The sequence below is a fragment of the Myxocyprinus asiaticus genome, chromosome 22, assembly GCF_019703515.2.
Source record: "Myxocyprinus asiaticus isolate MX2 ecotype Aquarium Trade chromosome 22, UBuf_Myxa_2, whole genome shotgun sequence".
In the NCBI taxonomy this organism is placed as follows: Eukaryota; Metazoa; Chordata; class Actinopteri; order Cypriniformes; family Catostomidae; genus Myxocyprinus; species Myxocyprinus asiaticus.
In genome coordinates this window covers 14,503,361-14,525,405 of record NC_059365.1, presented here as the reverse complement: position 1 = coordinate 14,525,405, position 22,045 = coordinate 14,503,361, and the positions used below count along the sequence as shown (strand labels likewise).

Below are 22,045 nucleotides of genomic sequence, written 5' to 3'. Positions count from 1 at the left end.
TATAAATGCATTACATTTAACACACAGTTGTACTGATAACTGAATTCTTTATTAATTGATTTTCAACTGACACAAGGGGGAAAAAACATTTAAAAAGTCAGAAACTTTGCAGTCTAAATGTCCCATTATTTACACTAGCAATGAACATGTTATGCCTTTTAAACAATTTTATGTTTTTAACCACTGGCATTGCATTCCTGTAGTTATATCACCACATTGCAGCACAATATGTCAAACTGAAATTTAATAAGAGGAAGAGAGATATTCAACTTAAGAAATGTGTAAGACATAAGTAAAAAAAAAAAAAAAAAAGCCTTAGAAACCATTTAAATCATAGCAAGTCACAGCTTTGCCAGCTGCTCCTTGGTGCATTTTTAAGAGGTTCTCATTTAATTAACCATTGAAAAAGACAGTTTTAGATATAAATACTTTAGAAGATTATAATCTCTGTGTAAAATCCATTACAATAGACTATTTGAACTGTGGTATTATTTGGAACACAAAGTTATGACATCCCATCTAATTTGAATCAATTTATTTACAGTTTGTACAGCCCCTTTAAAAACAATGTGCTTATTAATGCTATCTGGTCTATTACTATTGAAATGAGTTATTTAACTGTGATGAGTTAATAAGATAACAGCACTGATTATATAACTGAAGCTTTATAGTCATAACATCCTTTCAAATGTAACTAAAAGCATTCCTCTTGCTGAGTGTAAATGTGTCCAGACAATCTTTAGAATATTTCAAACACTTTTCAAACCATTTCCCAAAAACTTTCAAAAGGTACAAAATATAACAAGATATCAGATGAAAATGAAAAGCTAGACTTTAGCTAGATTAGCTTTTAATTTTAATTTAATTAAACAAATTGTTGGACTGGATTCTTTTTTCTATCTACAAAAAGTAAAATTTAAAATTACAATACAGATTCATCTTATTTACAGGTAAATTGTGATAAAAAAAACAAACAAAAAAAACAACTTGACATCAATGCCTGTAAAGAACATTTCAGGGAACTGAAAAATCACAGAAGTCTGTATGACTGTGCACTATTGTTTAAATGAACTACATATTTACATGATACTGTCTAGATTTAAATGAAATTATGTAAATGAACTGTGCATAGATACTAGTGTGAAAAATAATTATTTCTTAGGTGAAACTGCTATTTCAAGCTGCGGTAACCGAAAACTACCTCTTGAACCACTATCACTGCTAGAGGATGATGACATTCTGGACTTCTTTAAAGGCAGAGCAATTCCACCAGCAGCCTCAGTCCTAGTCTCACTTTCATCTCCAAGTGTCACTTCATATGAACCCTTACTTTTTGAGCCAAAACCTCCAATTGTGGCAAACTTCTTTCCTTTTTTGGCTTTAACCTTTGTTTCTCCAGCATCTAGTGAAATGTTGCCACACTCTGCCTGTAAGTGCCCCTCAGTAGAAACAGGAGAAGCTAAACCTCCTTCATCACTCATTGAGGATGAGCGATGTCGTGATATTTTGAAGAAATCAAGGGAGGCAGATTTACTTTTTGGTGAAACTTTAAATCCAGAACCTCCTTGTACTGCCATCTTGCCACTTGCTAATTCCCCATGACTAAGACTCAACTCTTTAGATACCTTTGCACCACCTTTAATGGTAAAATCAGTGTCTTCTCCCTGAACAGCAAGATCAGCTTCACTGCCACCTTTTGATTTAGATTTGCCAAACAGCTTTGGCATCTTGACTTTCACTTTTCCACCACTATTTTTCACATCTTTATTGTGCATTTCCAGACTCTGGGAACTAACTCTACCACTACTAGCCAATTCTCCTGAACCTACATCTACTCCCATCTCTCTTCCTTCCACTTTAGGCAATGCAACACCAAACTTTGGTACTTTGATTTTAGGAAATGTTACATTACCTTCTTGGTACTCCATCACACCAGATACTGATTCATCTGATCTTATTCCAAACCCACCTGTAATCTCTCGCTGTTGTCCTACATTTAAGTGTGACATTTCAATGTTCCCTTTTAGAGCCTTTTGTTTAGTGAGATTTAAATCAGCATCTAAGACACCTCCATGGACAGATGGCATTGTCAAATCAACATCCTGTATTCTTCCTTCAACATCAACTTTAGCACTACCCTTTCCATTAATGCCGGATCCCCCTACACTGACATCTGGGGCATGCAAGCTGACACTCTTTTCTGGTGTATCTACCGTTATGCCTCTAACATCCAGATCAGGAGTTTTTAATTTAGATCCTGAGATATTGAATTTTGGCATTTTGATTTTTCCCCCTTTTGCTTTGATATCGGGGCTCTCCAAACAAGTATCTGGAGTCTGAATATCAACACCTTGGATATCCGTTTTAAGGCTTGCAGATGGCAAATCAACATCAGATGATTTAATAGTTCCAGACACTGAAGAACTACCTTTAACTTTTGGAGATTTGATGTCCAATTCCACATCAGGGAAATAAAGCTTTCCAAAACGAGGTTTCTTTACTTTGGTTGACTTAAATTGCGAGTCAGGTTCACTTGTCTCCAAATTAATATTTTCGGTTTTCGACTTCCCTTTTACTTTAGCTACTTTAAATTTACCCTTCTTTCCTTTCACATCTACACTCAAATCAGGCTCATCTAAGCTACCACTAGCATCAGGAATATCGGTGTCAAATTTTGGGCTCTTTCCTCCAAAAGTAAATTTAGATTTTTTAGTTTTTTGCACTTTGATGTTTGCATCTGGTCCGCTTATGCCAACATCAGGGCTTTTGACATTAAAGCTTCCTTCCATATGTTTTTCAGGTACTGAAAGACTACCACCTGAAGGCTTTATTCCAAAGCTGGGACCTTTGAATTTTGGGAATTTAACAGATTTTAAACTGCCCTCTGGTTTCTCTAAGTCAAGATCAAGAGTTTCTATGTCAATTTCAGGTCCTCTGATGTCAACATCAGCTTTTGGCAAATTTACATCAACCTCTGTAAATCTGATGTCTCCTTCAGTCTTTGGTCCAGAAACATCCATATCACCCTTGACTTTGGGACTTTTTAAGTTAAAGTCTACATCTGGCAAAGAGATCTTTGGCCCAGACATGGAAGGCATTTTGAACTTGGGACCCTTGATTTTTCCCTCTGGTTCCTCAATATCAAGATCAGGCATTTTGATGTCAAATTCAGGTCTTTTGATGTCAACATCAGCTTTCGGCAGATTTACATCAACATCTGGGCCCTCAACTTTAGGACCTTTGAGTCCAAATGATGGCATTTTTATTTTCGGCATCCTGAAGCCACCTTCAGGACCCTCCATATTTACATCAGGACCTTCAATGTCTACTTTTGGAGCCTTAATGTCACCTTCTACCTTTGGTATAGAAACATCCATATCACCCTTGACTTTGGGGCCTTTAAGATTTAGGTTAACATCTGGCATAGAGATCTTTGGACCAGATATGGTAGGCATTTTGAACTTGGGACCCTTGATTTTTCCCTCTGGTCCCTCAATGTCAAGATCAGGCGTTTTGATGTCAAATTCAGGTCCTTTGATGTCAACATCAGCTTTCGGCAGATTTACATCAACATCTGGGCCCTCAACTTTAGGACCCTTGAGTCCAAATGATGGCATTTTTATTTTCGGCATCTTGAGGCCACCTTCAAGACCCTCAATGTTAACATCAGGACCTTCAATGTCTACTTTTGGAGCCTTAATGTCACCTTCTATCTTTGGTACAGAAACATCCATATCACCCTTGACTTTGGGGCCTTTAAGATTTAAGTTTACATCTGGCATAGAGATCTTTGGACCAGATATGGTAGGCATTTTGAACTTGGGACCCTTGATTTTTCCCTCTGGTCCCTCAATGTCAAGATCAGGTGTTTTGATGTCAAATTCAGGTCCTTTGATGTCAACATCAGCTTTCGGCAGATTTACATCAACATCTGGGCCCTCAACTTTAGGACCTTTGAGTCCAAATGTTGGCATTTTTATTTTCGGCATCTTGAAGCCACCTTCAGGACCCTCTATGTTAACAACAGGACCTTCAATGTCTACCTTTGGAGCCTTAATGTCACCTTCTACCTTTGGTATAGAAACATCCATAGCACCCTTGACTTTGGGGCCTTTAAGATTTAGGTTTACATCTGGCATAGAGATCTTTGGACCAGATATGGTAGGCATTTTGAACTTGGGACCCTTGATTTTTCCCTCTGGTCCCTCAATGTCAAGATCAGGCGTTTTGATGTCAAATTCAGGTCCTTTGATGTCAACATCAGCTTTCGGCAGATTTACATCAACATCTGGGCCCTCAACTTTAGGACCCTTGAGTCCAAATGATGGCATTTTTATTTTTGGCATCTTGAAGCCACCTTCAGGACCCTCTATATTAACATCAGGACCTTCAATGTCTACTTTTGGAGCCTTAATGTCACCTTCTATCTTTGGTACAGAAACATCCATATCACCCTTGACTTTGGGGCCTTTAAGATTTAGGTTTACATCTGGCATAGAGATCTTTGGGCCAGATATGGTAGGCATTTTGAACTTGGGACCCTTGATTTTCCCCTCTGGTCCCTCAATGTCAAGATCAGGCATTTTGATGTCAAACTCAGGTCCTTTGATGTCAACATCAGTTTTCGGCAGATTTACATCAACATCTGGGCCCTCAACTTTAGGACCCTTGAGTCCAAATGATGGCATTTTTATTTTCGGCATCTTGAAGCCACCTTCAGGACCCTCCATATTTACATCAGGACCTTCAATGTCTACCTTTGGAGCCTTAATGTCACCTTCTACCTTTGGTATAGAAACATCCATATCACCCTTGACTTTGGGGCCTTTAAGATTTAGGTTTACATCTGGCATAGAGATCTTTGGACCAGATATGGTAGGCATTTTGAACTTGGGACCCTTGATTTTTCCCTCTGGTCCCTCAATGTCAAGATCAGGTGTTCTGATGTCAAATTCAGGTCCTTTGATGTCAACATCAGCTTTCGGCAGATTTACATCAACATCTGGGCCCTCAACTTTAGGACCCTTGAGTCCAAATGATGGCATTTTTATTTTTGGCATCTTGAGGCCACCTTCAAGACCCTCAATGTTAACATCAGGACCTTCAATGTCTACTTTTGGAGCCTTAATGTCACCTTCTATCTTTGGTAAAGAAACATCCATATCACCCTTGACTTTGGGGCCTTTAAGATTTAGGTTTACATCTGGCATAGAGATCTTTGGACCAGATATGGTAGGCATTTTGAACTTGGGACCCTTGATTTTTCCCTCTGGTCCCTCAATGTCAAGATCAGGTGTTTTGATGTCAAATTCAGGTCCTTTGATGTCAACATCAGCTTTCGGCAGATTTACATCAACATCTGGGCCCTCAACTTTAGGACCTTTGAGTCCAAATGTTGGCATTTTTATTTTCGGCATCTTGAAGCCACCTTCAGGACCCTCTATGTTAACATCAGGACCTTCAATGTCTACTTTTGGAGCCTTAATGTCACCTTCCATCTTTGGTACAGAAACATCCATATCACCCTTGACTTTGGGGCCTTTAAGATTTAGGTTTACATCTGGCATAGAGATTTTTGGACCAGATATGGTAGGCATTTTGAACTTGGGACCCTTGATTTTTCCCTCTGGTCCCTCAATGTCAAGATCAGGTGTTTTGATGTCAAATTCAGGTCCTTTGATGTCAACATCAGCTTTCGGCAGATTTACATCAACATCTGGGCCCTCAACTTTAGGACCTTTGAGTCCAAATGATGGCATTTTTATTTTCGGCATCTTGAAGCCACCTTCAGGACCCTCTATGTTAACATCAGGACCTTCAATGTCTACCTTTGGAGCCTTAATGTCACCTTCTACCTTTGGTATAGAAACATCCATATCACCCTTGACTTTGGGGCCTTTAAGATTTAGGTTAACATCTGGCATAGAGATCTTTGGACCAGATATGGTAGGCATTTTGAACTTGGGACCCTTGATTTTTCCCTCTGGTCCCTCAATGTCAAGATCAGGCGTTTTGATGTCAAATTCAGGTCCTTTGATGTCAACATCAGCTTTCGGCAGATTTACATCAACATCTGGGCCCTCAACTTTAGGACCCTTGAGTCCAAATGATGGCATTTTTATTTTCGGCATCTTGAAGCCACCTTCAGGACCCTCTATGTTAACATCAGGACCTTCAATGTCTACCTTTGGAGCCTTAATGTCACCTTCTACCTTTGGTATAGAAACATCCATATCACCCTTGACTTTGGGGCCTTTAAGATTTAGGTTAACATCTGGCATAGAGATCTTTGGACCAGATATGGTAGGCATTTTGAACTTGGGACCCTTGAGTTTTCCCTCTGGTCCCTCAATGTCAAGATCAGGTGTTTTGATGTCAAATTCAGGTCCTTTGATGTCAAAATCAGCTTTTGGCAGATTTACATCAACATCTGGGCCCTCAACTTTAGGACCTTTGAGTCCAAATGATGGCATTTTTATTTTTGGCATCTTTAAACCACCTTCAAGTCCCTCTAGATTAACATCAGGACCTTCAATGTTGACTTTTGGAGTCTTTATGCCTCCTTCAATATTCAATCCAGAAACATCCATATCACCCTTGACTTTGGGACTTTTTAGGTTAAAATCTACCTCTGGCATAGAGATTTTTGGACCAGATAAAGAAGGCATTTTGAACTTGGGAACCTTGATTTTTCCCTCAGGTCCCTCAATTTCAAGATCAGGAGAGTTGATGTCTATGTCTGGGGATTTTATACTGACATCACTGGCAGGTACACTAACATCAATGTTAGGCATATTTCCTTTGGGTGACTTAAATCCAAATTTTGGCATTTTAAATTTTGGCATCTTAAACCCCCCCTCTTGAGTATCAACTTCCATTTTTGGTACATTGACCTCACCATCCACACTGACTCCAGCTTGAGCTTTGACTTTTGGTCCCTTTAAGTTGAGGTCTACATCAGGTAAGGAAACCTTTGGACCAGATGTTGATGCCATTTTAAACTTGGATCCTTTTGCTTTGATATTAGGTGCTGAGACATCAACATCAGGGGCTTCAATCTTTGGCCCTCTAAATCCAAACTTCGGCATTTTGAACTTAGATTTTTTCACACTTGTCTCTGGAACATCCAATTCAACATTGTGGCTGTCAAAGTCTACATTTGAAGCTTGAATATCAACGCCTTTTAAATCGGGACCCACAAGACTGACATCCCCTTTCAGATTAGGTGTTTTAAGGTTGATATCCACATCTGGCATAGAAAATTTAGGACCAGAGATTGATGGCATCTTGAATTTGGGGCCCTTGATATTTCCTTCAGGTCCCTCTAGGTCAAGATCTGGACCCTTGATATCCATATCCGGTGAGTTAATTGTCATTTCAGTTTTGGGACTTTTGAGACTAACATCAATGTCAGGACCCTCTAATTTTGAACCCTTCATTCCAAATGAGGGCATTTTGATCTTTGGCATCTTAAAACCAACATCAAGACCTTCAATGTCTGGGCCTTCAATTTCAACCTTTGGTGCTTTAATATCTCCTTCAATCTTTGGAACTGTCACATCAAAATCACCTTTCAGTTTTGGCCCTTTCAGATTGAAGTCCATATCTGGCATGGAGATCTTTGGACCAGAGATTGAAGGCATCTTGAATTTGGGGCCCTTGATTTTTCCTTCAGGTCCTTCAATGTCAATCTCAGGACCCATGAAATCAACATTTGGTGCTTCTACCTCAAAATCAGCTTTAGGGATTTTCACATCAACATCAGGACCCTCAACTTTTGGACCCTTGAGGCCAAATGAGGGCATTTTGATCTTTGGCATCTTAAAACCACCCTCAGGACCTTCAAGGTCTGGGCCTTCAATTTCAACCTTTGGTGCTTTAATATCTCCTTCAACTTTTGGAACCGAGACATCAACATCACCTTTCAGTTTTGGCCCTTTCAGATTGAAGTCCACATCTGGCATGGAGATCTTTGGACCAGAGATTGAAGGCATCTTGAATTTGGGGCCCTTGATTTTTCCTTCAGGTCCTTCAATGTCAATCTCAGGACCCTTGAAATCAACATTTGGTGCTTCTACCTCAAAATCAGCTTTAGGGATTTTCACATCAACATCAGGACCCTCAACTTTTGGACCCTTGAGGCCAAATGAGGGCATTTTGATCTTTGGCATCTTAAAACCACCCTCAGGACCTTCAAGGTCTGGGCCTTCAATTTCAACCTTTGGTGCTTTAATATCTCCTTCAACTTTTGGAACCGAGACATCAACATCACCTTTCAGTTTTGGCCCTTTCAGATTGAAGTCCACATCTGGCATGGAGATCTTCGGACCAGAGATTGAAGGCATCTTGAATTTCGGGCCCTTGATTTTTCCTTCAGGTCCTTCAATGTCAATCTCAGGACCCTTGAAATCAACATTTGGTGCTTCTACCTCAAAATCAGCTTTAGGGATTTTCACATCAACATCAGGACCCTCAACTTTTGGACCCTTGAGGCCAAATGAGGGCATTTTGATCTTTGGCATCTTAAAACCACCCTCAGGACCTTCAAGGTCTGGGCCTTCAATTTCAACCTTTGGTGTTTTAATTTCTCCTTCCATTTTTGGAACTGAGACGTCAACATCACCTTTCAGTTTTGGCCCTTTCAGATTGAAGTCCACATCTGGCATGGAGATCTTTGGACCAGAGATTGAAGGCATCTTGAATTTGGGGCCCTTGATTTTTCCTTCAGGTCCTTCAATGTCAAGCTCAGGACCTTTGATATCTAAATCTGGTGTTTCTACTTCAAAATCAGCTTTAGGGATTTTTACATCAACATCAGGACCCTCAAATTTTGGACCCTTGAGGCCGAATGAGGGCATTTTGAACTTTGGCATTTTAAAACCACCCTCAGGACCTTCAAGGTCTAGGCCTTCAATTTCAACCTTTGGTGTTTTAATTTCTCCTTCCATTTTTGGAAGTGACACGTCAACATCACCTTTCAGTTTTGGACCTTTCAGATTGAAGTCCACATCTGGCATGGAGATCTTTGGGCCAGAGATAGAAGGCATCTTGAATTTGGGGCCCTTGACTTTTCCTTCAGGTCCTTCAATGTCAAGATCAGGACCCTTGAAATCAACATTTGGTGCTTCTACTTCAAAATCAGCTTTAGGGATTTTTACATCAACATCAGGACCTTCAACTTTTGGACCCTTAATTCCGAATGATGGCATTTTCATCTTTGGCATCTTAAAACCACCATCAGGACCTTCAAGGTCTGGCCCTTCAATTTTAACCTTTGGTGCTTTAATATCTCCTTCAACTTTTGGAACAGAGACATCAACATCACCTTTCAGTTTTGGCCCTTTCAGGTTGAAGTCCACATCTGGCATGGAGATTTTTGGACCAGAGATTGAAGGCATCTTGAATTTGGGGCCCTTGATTTTTCCTTCAGGTCCTTCAATGTCAAGCTCAGGACCTTTGATATCTAAATCTGGTGTTTCTACTTCAAAATCAGCTTTAGGGATTTTTACATCAACATCAGGACCCTCAACTTTTGGACCCTTGAGGCCGAATGACGGCATTTTGAACTTTGGCATTTTAAAACCACCCTCATGACCCTCAAGATCTGGGCCTTCAATTTTAACCTTTGGTGCTTTAATATCTCCTTCCACTTTTGGAACTGAGATGTCAACATCACCTTTCAGTTTTGGCCCTTTCAGATTGAAGTCCACATCTGGCATGGAGATCTTCGGACCAGAGATTGAAGGCATCTTGAATTTCGGGCCCTTGATTTTTCCTTCAGGTCCTTCAATGTCAAGCTCTGGAGCCTTGAAATCAACATTTGGTGCTTCTACCTCAAAATCAGCTTTAGGGATTTTTACATCAACATCAGGACCCTCAACTTTTGGACCCTTGAGGCCGAATGACGGCATTTTGACTTTTGGCATCTTAAAACCACCCTCAGGACCTTCAAGGTCTGGGCCTTCAATTTCAACCTTTGGTGTTTTAATTTCTCCTTCCATTTTTGGAAGTGACATGTCAACATCACCTTTCAGTTTTGGCCCTTTCAGATTGAAGTCCACATCTGGCATGGAGATCTTCGGACCAGAGATTGATGGCATCTTGAATTTGGGGCCCTTGATTTTTCCTTCAGGTCCTTCAATGTCAAGTTCAGGACCCTTGAAATCAACATTTGGTGCTTCTACATCAAAATCAGCTTTAGGGATTTTTACATCAACATCAGGACCCTCAACTTTTGGACCCTTGAGGCCGAATGAGGGCATTTTGATCTTAGGCATCTTAAAACCACCCTCAGGACCTTCAAGGTCTGGGACTTCAATTTCAACCTTTGGTGCTTTAATATCTCCTTCAACTTTTGGAACCGAGACATCAACATCGCCTTTCAGTTTTGGCCCTTTCAGATTGAAGTCCACATCTGGCATGGAGATTTTTGGACCAGAGATTGAAGGCATCTTGAATTTGGGGCCCTTGATTTTTCCTTCAGGTCCTTCAATGTCAAACTCAGGACCTTTGATATCTAAATCTGGTGCTTCTACTTCAAAATCAGCTTTAGGGATTTTTACATCAATATCAGGACCCTCAACTTTTGGACCCTTGAGGCCGAATGACGGCATTTTGAACTTTGGCATTTTAAAACCACCCTCATGACCCTCAAGATCTGGGCCTTCAATTTTAACCTTTGGTGTTTTAATATCTCCTTCCACTTTTGGAACTGAGATGTCAACATCACCTTTCAGTTTTGGCCCTTTCAGATTGAAGTCCACATCTGGCATGGAGATCTTTGGACCAGAGATTGAAGGCATCTTGAATTTCGGGCCCTTGATTTTTCCTTCAGTTCCTTCAATGTCAAGTTCTGGAGCCTTGAAATCAACATTTGGTGCTTCTACCTCAAAATCAGCTTTAGGGATTTTTACATCAACATCAGGACCCTCAACTTTTGGACCCTTGAGGCCGAATGAGGGCATTTTGACCTTTGGCATCTTAAAACCACCCTCAGGACCTTCAAGGTCTGGGCCTTCAATTTCAACCTTTGGTGTTTTAATTTCTCCTTCCATTTTTGGAAGTGACACGTCAACATCACCTTTCAGTTTTGGCCCTTTCAGATTGAAGTCCATATCTGGCATGGAGATCTTCGGACCAGAGATTGATGGCATCTTGAATTTGGGGCCCTTGATTTTTCCTTCAGGTCCTTCAATGTCAAGTTCTGGACCCTTGAAATCAACATTTGGAGCTTCTACGTCAAAATCAGCTTTAGGGATTTTTACATCAACATCAGGACCCTCAACTTTTGGACCCTTGAGGCCGAATGAGGGCATTTTGATCTTTGGCATCTTAAAACCACCCTCAGGACCTTCAAGGTCTGGGCCTTCAATTTCAACCTTTGGTGCTTTAATATCTCCTTCAACTTTTGGAACCGAGACATCAACATCACCTTTCAGTTTTGGCCCTTTCAGATTGAAGTCCACATCTGGCATGGAGATTTTTGGACCAGAGATTGAAGGCATCTTGAATTTGGGGCCCTTGATTTTTCCTTCAGGTCCTTCAATGTCAAGCTCAGGACCTTTGATATCTAAATCTGGTGCTTCTACTTCAAAATCAGCTTTAGGGATTTTTACATCAACATCAGGACCCTCAACTTTTGGACCCTTGAGGCCAAATGATGGCATTTTGAACTTTGGCATTTTAAAACCACCCTCATGACCCTCAAGGTCTGGGCCTTCAATTTTAACCTTTGGTGCTTTAAAATCTCCTTCCACTTTTGGAACTGAGATGTCAACATCACCTTTCAGTTTTGGCCCTTTCAGATTGAAGTCCACATCTGGCATGGAGATCCTTGGACCAGAGATTGAAGGCATCTTGAATTTGGGGCCCTTGATTTTTCCTTCAGGTCCTTCAATGTCAAGCTCTGGAGTCTTGAAATCAACATTTGGTGCTTCTACCTCAAAATCAGCTTTAGGGATTTTTACATCAACATCAGGACCCTCAACTTTTGGACCCTTGAGGCCAAATGAGGGCATTTTGATCTTTGGCATCTTAAAACCACCCTCAGAACCTTCAAGGTCTGGGCCTTCAATTTCAACCTTTGGTGTTTTAATTTCTCCTTCCATTTTTGGAACTGACACGTCAACATCACCTTTCAGTTTTGGCCCTTTCAGATTGAAGTCCATATCTGGCATGGAGATCTTCGGACCCGAGATTGATGGCATCTTGAATTTGGGGCCCTTGATTTTTCCTTCAGGTCCTTCAATGTCAAGTTCAGGACCCTTGAAATCAACATTTGGTGCTTCTACATCAAAATCAGCTTTAGGGATTTTTACATCAACATCAGGACCCTCAACTTTTGGACCCTTGAGGCCGAATGAGGGCATTTTGATCTTTGGCATCTTAAAACCACCCTCAGGACCTTCAAGGTCTGGGCCTTCAATTTCAACCTTTGCAGTTTTAATATCTCCTTCAACTTTTGGAACCGAGACATCAACATCACCTTTCAGTTTTGGCCCTTTCAGATTGAAGTCCACATCTGGCATGGAGATTTTTGGACCAGAGATTGAAGGCATCTTGAATTTGGGGCCCTTGATTTTTCCTTCAGGTCCTTCAATGTCAAGCTCAGGACCTTTGATATCTAAATCTGGTGCTTCTACTTCAAAATCAGCTTTAGGGATTTTTACATCAATATCAGGACCCTCAACTTTTGGACCCTTGAGGCCGAATGAGGGCATTTTGAACTTTGGCATTTTAAAACCACCCTCATGACCCTCAAGATCTGGGCCTTCAATTTTAACCTTTGGTGCTTTAATATCTCCTTCCACTTTTGGAACTGAGATGTCAACATCACCTTTCAGTTTTGGCCCTTTCAGATTGAAGTCCACATCTGGCATGGAGATCTTTGGACCAGAGATTGAAGGCATCTTGAATTTGGGGCCCTTGATTTTTCCTTCAGGTCCTTCAATGTCAAGCTCTGGAGTCTTGAAATCAACATTTGGTGCTTCTACCTCAAAATCAGCTTTAGGGATTTTTACATCAACATCAGGACCCTCAACTTTTGGACCCTTGAGGCCGAATGAGGGCATTTTGATCTTTGGCATCTTAAAACCACCCTCAGGACCTTCAAGGTCTGGGCCTTCAATTTCAACCTTTGGTGTTTTAATTTCTCCTTCCATTTTTGGAACTGACACGTCAACATCACCTTTCAGTTTTGGCCCTTTCAGATTGAAGTCCATATCTGGCATGGAGATCTTCGGACCCGAGATTGATGGCATCTTGAATTTGGGGCCCTTGATTTTTCCTTCAGGTCCTTCAATGTCAAGTTCAGGACCCTTGAAATCAACATTTGGTGCTTCTACATCAAAATCAGCTTTAGGGATTTTTACATCAACATCAGGACCCTCAACTTTTGGACCCTTGAGGCCGAATGAGGGCATTTTGATCTTTGGCATCTTAAAACCACCCTCAGGACCTTCAAGGTCTGGGCCTTCAATTTCAACCTTTGGTGTTTTAATTTCTCCTTCCATTTTTGGAAGTGACACATCAACATCACCTTTCAGTTTTGGCCCTTTCAGATTGAAGTCCATATCTGGCATGGAGATCTTCGGACCAGAGATTGATGGCATCTTGAATTTGGGGCCCTTGATTTTTCCTTCAGGTCCTTCAATGTCAAGTTCTGGACCCTTGAAATCAACATTTGGTGCTTCTACATCAAAATCAGCTTTAGGGATTTTTACATCAACATCAGGACCCTCAACTTTTGGACCCTTGAGGCCGAATGAGGGCATTTTGATCTTTGGCATCTTAAAACCACCCTCAGGACCTTCAAGGTCTGGGCCTTCAATTTCAACCTTTGCTGTTTTAATATCTCCTTCCACTTTTGGAACCGAGACATCAACATCACCTTTCAGTTTTGGCCCTTTCAGATTGAAGTCCACATCTGGCATGGAGATTTTTGGACCAGAGATTGAAGGCATCTTAAATTTGGGGCCCTTGATTTTTCCTTCAGGTCCTTCAATGTCAAGCTCAGGACCTTTGATATCTAAATCTGGTGCTTTTACTTCAAAATCAGCTTTAGGGATTTTTACATCAACATCAGGACCCTCAACTTTTGGACCCTTGAGGCCGAATGACGGCATTTTGAACTTTGGCATTTTTAAACCACCCTCATGACCCTCAAGATCTGGGCCTTCAATTTTAACCTTTGGTGCTTTAATATCTCCTTCCACTTTTGGAACTGAGATGTCAACATCACCTTTCAGTTTTGGCCCTTTCAGATTGAAGTCCACATCTGGCATGGAGATCTTTGGACCAGAGATTGAAGGCATCTTGAATTTGGGGCCCTTGATTTTTCCTTCAGGTCCTTCAATGTCAAGCTCTGGAGCCTTGAAATCAACATTTGGTGCTTCTACCTCAAAATCAGCTTTAGGGATTTTTACATCAACATCAGGACCCTCAACTTTTGGACCCTTGAGGCCGAATGAGGGCATTTTGATCTTTGGCATCTTAAAACCACCCTCAGGACCTTCAAGGTCTGGGCCTTCAATTTCAACCTTTGGTGTTTTAATTTCTCCTTCCATTTTTGGAAGTGACACGTCAACATCACCTTTCAGTTTTGGCCCTTTCAGATTGAAGTCCACATCTGGCATGGAGATTTTTGGACCAGAGACTGAAGGCATCTTGAATTTGGGGCCCTTGATTTTTCCTTCAGGTCCTTCAATGTCAAGCTCAGGACCTTTGATATCTAAATCTGGTGCTTTTCCTTCAAAATCAGCTTTAGGGATTTTTACATCAACATCAGGACCCTCAACTTTTGGACCCTTGAGGCCGAATGACGGCATTTTGAACTTTGGCATTTTTAAACCACCCTCATGACCCTCAAGATCTGGGCCTTCAATTTTAACCTTTGGTGCTTTAATATCTCCTTCCACTTTTGGAACTGAGATGTCAACATCACCTTTCAGTTTTGGCCCTTTCAGATTGAAGTCCACATCTGGCATGGAGATCTTTGGACCAGATATTGAAGGCATCTTGAATTTCGGGCCCTTGATTTTTCCTTCAGGTCCTTCAATGTCAAGTTCTGGAGCCTTGAAATCAACATTTGGTGCTTCTACCTCAAAATCAGCTTTAGGGATTTTTACATCAATATCAGGACCCTCAACTTTTGGACCCTTGAGGCCAAATGAGGGCATTTTGATCTTTGGCATCTTAAAACCACCCTCAGGACCTTCAAGGTCTGGGCCTTCAATTTCAACCTTTGGTGTTTTAATTTCTCCTTCCATTTTTGGAAGTGACACGTCAACATCACCTTTCAGTTTTGGCCCTTTCAGATTGAAGTCCATATCTGGCATGGAGATCTTCGGACCAGAGATTGATGGCATCTTGAATTTGGGGCCCTTGATTTTTCCTTCAGGTCCTTCAATGTCAAGTTCAGGACCCTTGAAATCAACATTTGGTGCTTCTACATCAAAATCAGCTTTAGGGATTTTTACATCAACATCAGGACCCTCAACTTTTGGACCCTTGAGGCCGAATGAGGGCATTTTGATCTTTGGCATCTTAAAACCACCCTCAGGACCTTCTAGGTCTGGGCCTTCAATTTCAACCTTTGATGCTTTAATATCTCCTTCAACTTTTGGAACCGAGACATCAACATCACCTTTCAGTTTTGGCCCTTTCAGATTGAAGTCCACATCTGGCATGGAGATTTTTGGACCAGAGATTGAAGGCATCTTGAATTTCGGGCCCTTGATTTTTCCTTCAGGTCCTTCAATGTCAAGCTCAGGACCTTTGATATCTAAATCTGGTGCTTCTACTTCTAAATCAGCTTTAGGGATTTTTACATCCACATCAGGACTCTCAACTTTTGGACCCTTGAGGCCGAATGAGGGCAGTTTGAACTTTGGCATTTTAAAACCACCCTCAGGACCCTCAAGGTCTGGGCCTTCAATTTTAACCTTTGGTGTTTTAATATCTCCTTCCACTTTTGGAAGTGACACGTCAACATCACCTTTCAGTTTTGGCCCTTTCAGATTGAAGTCCACATCTGGCATGGAGATCTTCGGACCAGAGATTGATGGCATCTTGAATTTGGGGCCCTTGATTTTTCCTTCAGGTCCTTCAATGTCAAGTTCAGGACCCTTGAAATCAACATTTGGTGCTTCTACCTCAAAATCAGCTTTAGGGATTTTTATATCAACATCAGGTCCCTCAACTTTTGGACCCTTGAGGCCGAATGAGGGCATTTTGATCTTTGGCATCTTAAAACCACCCTCAGGACCTTCAAGGTCTGGGCCTTCAATTTCAACCTTTGGTGTTTTAATTTCTGCTTCCATTTTTGGAAGTGACACGTCAACATCACCTTTCAGTTTTGGCCCTTTCAGATTGATGTCCATATCTGGCATGGAGATCTTCGGACCAGATATTGATGGCATCTTGAATTTAGGGCCCTTGATTTTTCCTTCAGGTCCTTCAGTGTCAAGTTCAGGACCCTTGAAATCAACATTTGGTGCTTCTACCTCAAAATCAGCTTTAGGGATTTTTACATCAACATCAGGACCCTCAACCTTTGAACCCTTGAGGCCAAATGAGGGCATTTTGATCTTTGGCATCTTAAAACCACCATCAGGACCTTCAAGGTCTGGGCCTTCAATTTTAACCTTTGGTGCTTTAATATCTCCTTCCACTTTTGGAACCAAGACATCAACATCACCTTTCAGTTTTGGCCCTTTCAGATTGAAGTCCACATCTGGCATGGAGATCTTTGGACCAGAGACTGAAGGCATCTTGAATTTGGGGCCCTTGATTTTTCCTTCAGGTCCTTCAATGTCAAGTTCAGGACCTTTGATATCTAAATCTGGTGCTTCTACTTCAAAATCAGCTTTAGGGATTTTTACATCAACATCAGGACCCTCAACTTTTGGACCCTTGAGGCCGAATGATGGCATTTTGAACTTTGGCATCTTAAAACCACCATCAGGACCCTCAAGGTCTGGGCCTTCAATTTTAACCTTTGGTGCTTTAATATCTCCTTCAACTTTTGGAACTGAGATGTCAACATCACCTTTCAGTTTTGGCCCTTTCAGATTGATGTCCACATCTGGCATGGAGATCTTTGGACCAGAGATTGAAGGCATCTTGAATTTCGGGCCCTTGATATTTCCTTCAGGTCCTTCAATGTCAAGCTCTGGAGCCTTGATATTCACATCTGGAGCTTTTAAATCAACATCAGCTTTAGGGATTTGTACATCCACATCAGGACCCTCAACTTTTGGACCCTTGAAGCCGAATGAAGGCATTTTTATCTTTGGCATCTTAAAACCACCCTCAGGACCTTCAAGGTCTGGGCCTTCAATTTCAACTTTTGGTGCTTTAATATCTCCTTCAATTTTTGGAACTGACATGTCAACATCACCTTTCAGTTTTGGCCCTTTCAGATTGAAGTCCACATCTGGCATGGAGATCTTTGGACCAGAGATTGATGGCATCTTGAATTTAGGGCCCTTGATTTTTCCTTCAGGTCCTTCAATGTCAAACTCAGGACCCTTGAAATCAACATTTGGTGCTTCTACCTCAAAATCAGCTTTAGGGATTTTTACATCAACATCAGGACCCTCAACTTTTGGACCCTTGAAGCCGAATGAAGGCATTTTTATCTTTGGCATCTTAAAACCACCCTCAGGACCCTCAAGGTCTGGGCCTTCAATTTCAACTTTTGGTGCTTTAATATCTCCTTCAATTTTTGGAACGTACATGTCAACATCACCTTTCAGTTTTGGCCCTTTCAGATTGAAGTCCACATCTGGCATGGAGATCTTTGGACCAGATATTGAAGGCATCTGGAATTTGGGGCCTTTGATTTTTCCTTCAGGTCCTTCAATGTCAAGCTGTGGACCCTTGATATTCACATCTGGAGCTTTTAACTCAACATCAGCTTTAGGGATTTTTACATCAACATCAGGACCCTCAACTTTTGGACCCTTGAGGCCGAACGAGGGCATTTTGATCTTTGGCATTTTAAAACCACCCTCAGGATCCTCAAGGTCTGGGCCTTCAATTTCAACTTTTGGTGCTTTAATATCTCCTTCAATTTTTGGAACTGACATGTCAACATCACCTTTCAGTTTTGGCCCTTTCAAATTTAAGTCTACATCTGACATGGAGATCTTCGGACCAGAGATTGATGGCATCTTGAATTTGGAGCCCTTGATTTTTCCTTCAGGTCCCTCAATGTCAAGCTCTGGACCCTTGATATTCACATCTGGAGCTTTTAACTCAACATCAGCTTTAGGGATTTTTACATCAACATCAGGACCCTCAACTTTTGGACCCTTGTGGCCGAATGAGGGCATTTTGATCTTTGGCATTTTAAAACCACCCTCAGGACCCTCAAGGTCTGGACCTTCAATTTTAACCTTTGGTGCTTTAATATCTCCTTCAACTTTTGGAACAGAGACGTCAACATCACCTTTTAGTTTTGGCCCTTTCAGATTGAAGTCCACATCTGGCATGGAGATATTCGGACCAGAGATTGAAGGCATCTTGAATTTTGAGCCCTTAATTTTTCCTTCAGGTCCTTCAATGTCAAGCTCAGGACCCTTGATATTCACATCTGGAGCCTTTAACTCAACATCAGCTTTAGGGGTTTTTACGTTCACATCAGGACCCTCAACTTTTGGACCCTTGTGGCCGAACGAGGGCATTTTGATCTTTGGCATCTTAAAACCACCTTCAAGACCCTCAAGGTCTGGGCCTTCAATTTCAACTTTTGGTGCTTTAATATCTCCTTCAATTTTTGGAACTGACACGTCAACATCACCTTTCTGTTTTGGCCCTTTCAGATTGAAGTCCACATCTGGCATGGAGATCTTTGGACCAGAGATTGATGGCATCTTGAATTTGGGGCCCTTGATATTTCCTTCAGGTCCTTCAATGTCAAGCTCTGAACCCTTGATATTCACATCTGGAGCCTTTAACTCAACATCAGCTTTAGGGATTTGTACATCCACATCAGGACTCTCAACTTTTGGACCCTTGAGGCCGAATGAAGGCATTTTGATCTTTGGCATCTTAAAACCACCCTCAGGACCCTCAAAGTCTGGGCCTTCAATTTCAACTTTTGGTGTTTTAATATCTCCTTCCACTTTTGGAACTGACACATCAACATCTCCTTTCAGTTTTGGCCCTTTCAGATTGAAGTCCACATCTGGCATGGAGATCTTTGGACCAGAGATTGATGGCATCTTGAATTTGGGGCCCTTGATTTTTCCTTCAGGTCCTTCAATGTCAAGCTCTGGACCCTTGATATTCACATCTGGAGCCTTTAACTCAACATCATTTTTAGGGATTTGTACATCCACATCAGGACCCTCAACTTTTGGACCCTTGAGGCCAAATGAAGGCATTTTGATCTTTGGCATCTTAAAACCACCCTCAGGACCCTCAAGGTCTGGGCCTTCAATTTCAACTTTTGGTGCTTTAATATCTCCTTCCACTTTTGGAACTGACACATCAACATCTCCTTTCAGTTTTGGCCCTTTCAGATTGAAGTCCACATCTGGCATGGAGATCTTCGGACCAGAGATTGATGGCATCTTGAATTTGGGGCCCTTGATATTTCCTTCAGGTCCTTCAATGTCAAGCTCTGAACCCTTGATGTTCACATCTGGAGCCTTTAACTCAACATCAGCTTTAGGGATTTGTACATCCACATCAGGACTCTCAACTTTTGGACCCTTGAGGCCGAATGAAGGCATTTTGATCTTTGGCATCTTAAAACCACCCTCAGGACCCTCAAAGTCTGGGCCTTCAATTTCAACTTTTGGTGCTTTAATATCTCCTTCCACTTTTGGAACTGACACATCAACATCTCCTTTCAGTTTTGGCCCTTTCAGATTGAAGTCCACATCTGGCATGGAGATCTTTGGACCAGAGATTGATGGCATCTTGAATTTGGGGCCCTTGATTTTTCCTTCAGGTCCTTCAATGTCAAGCTCTGGACCCTTGATATTCACATCTGGAGCCTTTAACTCCACATCAGCTTTAGGGATTTTTACTTCCACGTCAGGACTCTCAACTTTTGGACCCTTGAGGCCGAATGAGGGCATTTTGATCTTTGGCATCTTTAAACCACCCTCAGGACACTCAAGGTCTGGGCCTTCAATTTCAACTTTTGGTGCTTTAATATCTCCTTCAATTTTTGGAACTGACACGTTAACATCACCTTTCTGTTTTGGCCCTTTCAGATTGACGTCCACATCTGGCATGGATATCTTTGGACCAGAAATCGATGGCATCTTGAATTTGGGGCCCTTGATTTTTCCTTCGGGTCCTTCAATGTCAAGCTCTGGACCCTTGATATTAACATCTGGAGCCTTTAACTCCACATCAGCTTTAGGGATTTTTACATCCACATCAGGACTCTCAACTTTTGGACCCTTGAGGCCGAATGAGGGCATTTTGATCTTTGGCATCTTTAAACTACCCTCAGGACACTCAAGGTCTGGGCCTTCAATTTCAACTTTTGGTGCTGAAATATCTGCTTCAACCTTTGGAACTGACACATCAAAATCTCCCTTCAGTTTTTGTACTTTTAGATTAATGTCCACATCAGGCTTCGAAATCTTTGGACCAGAGATAGATGGAACCTTGAATTTTGAGCCTTTCATTTCTCGTTCATGTCCCTTAATGTCAAGCTCTGGACCCTTGATGTCCAACTCTCGTGGGGTCATTTCAACATCAGCATTGGGACGATTTACTGCAATATCAGGACCCTGAGCCTGTTTTCCTTTGATTCCAAATGAGGGCAGTTTGATTTTTGACATTTCTATTCCATCCCCCTGACTCTCTGTGTCAAGTTTGACTTTCTGAACAGTGACTTCTGAGGTACCCCCTTTCATCTTTGAATTAAATGAAGTCGTTTCTCTTGGAACTGACACACCCTGATCCCCAGTTATGTTCAAACTCTTTTGACCAGCATCTTTAAAACTTTGATTGTTAAAATGTACTGGTAGATTAGGATCTGCTGAAGCATTTTCTTTTGTCCCAAATGTTACGTGGGGCATCTTGAATCCACTACCACTTTCCAGGGTGTAAACAACTGATCCACTAGCTTCAACCTTTGGTAATTTGTCTTTATCTTCCACATCATGGATGGCAAAATCAGAACTCTGAGTAACTTTAACTTCAGGGTGTTTAATATTTACCTTGGATCCTTGAACATCTATGCTACATTTAGAGAATTTGGTTTTATCATCAGACCCATCCTTAACCGCAATAGACAAAGATTCTCTGCCGATACCAGATATGTTACTGTCCCCTGTCCACCCACTAATAGAAAAACCAGAAACACGAGTGTCTAAACCAGGGCCCTGCACTGTAGCAAACTCAGTTCCTCCCATCATACTTGAATCTATTTCCACTGGAGTACCTGAAATATTTCCCACTTCTCTGTCTAATCCCATGGTTACTTTTTCAGAGAAACAACCACTGCCTGTAGCAGTTTCTGTCCTTCCAGAATGTTCTTTAACCCCCTGTCCTTTTGTCTCTAACAGTCCAGTGTCTGACACATTCATTCTAATCTCTCTCTCACTCCTATCTAATTCACTTGTGGTTTTGACAGATCCGGTGCTACAGTACTTTATAGAGGAGCCAGTGACATGGGGTCCTCCAAGAGATATGTCCCCCATTTTTATATCTCCATGTGCACTGCTAATAAGGCCACCATGTGGTAATCTGATTTGAGCAGAATCCCCCTCTGACTGCTCATGCTGTGAGGCCTGAATTTTGAAATCAGGACTTGTGTAATCAATTTGCTCGCCAGTCCCCCCAGGCATGTCCACAGTATAGGTAGTTATTCGGCGAGTAATTGTAGTGATGGTGCAACCATCACTGCTTGTGCTGCTATGACGTTCTGTGCGCACATCCACACCCTCAGCAAGATCCTCTGACTTCAGTCTGGGTTTAATCTTCTTAGTATAGATTCTCTTGTAGTCTTCATCATCGCCACTCTATAGTGAGAGAAATAATAAATTACAAACTGAGGCAAATTATAATATAGTAT

The 22,045-nt window shown here is 41.5% G+C and overlaps 1 protein-coding gene and 2 long non-coding RNA genes across 52 annotated transcripts in view; 2 read left to right on the top strand and 1 right to left on the bottom strand.

Moving 5' to 3' along the window:
• Positions 1-27: 27 nt before the first annotated feature.
• Positions 28-22,045, bottom strand: part of ahnak (AHNAK nucleoprotein) — a 39,555-nt gene continuing 17,537 nt past the window's right edge. For 2 of the 50 annotated variants that reach the window (XM_051649106.1, XM_051649105.1), the window contains 3 exons: positions 16,826-21,992; positions 6,452-15,772; positions 28-5,737 (listed from right to left, as the gene is read on the bottom strand). In XM_051649106.1, coding sequence (XP_051505066.1) covers positions 1,152-5,737; positions 6,452-15,772; positions 16,826-21,992 — 19,074 coding nt within the window. In that variant the 3' untranslated portion in view covers positions 28-1,151. Of the gene's footprint in view, positions 5,738-6,451; positions 15,942-16,825; positions 21,993-22,045 lie in introns of all 50 variants that reach the window. The other 48 variants (XM_051649124.1, XM_051649133.1, XM_051649142.1 and 45 more) reach the window with 48 other exon arrangements.
• On the top strand, positions 4,339-6,505 carry LOC127412621 (uncharacterized). Its single transcript, XR_007892462.1, has 3 exons — positions 4,339-4,481; positions 4,839-4,936; positions 6,365-6,505. It is a non-coding gene; the product is annotated as an uncharacterized LOC127412621 (long non-coding RNA).
• Positions 5,502-6,182, top strand: LOC127412620 (uncharacterized). The gene is made up of 2 exons (XR_007892461.1): positions 5,502-5,650; positions 6,008-6,182. It is a non-coding gene; the product is annotated as an uncharacterized LOC127412620 (long non-coding RNA).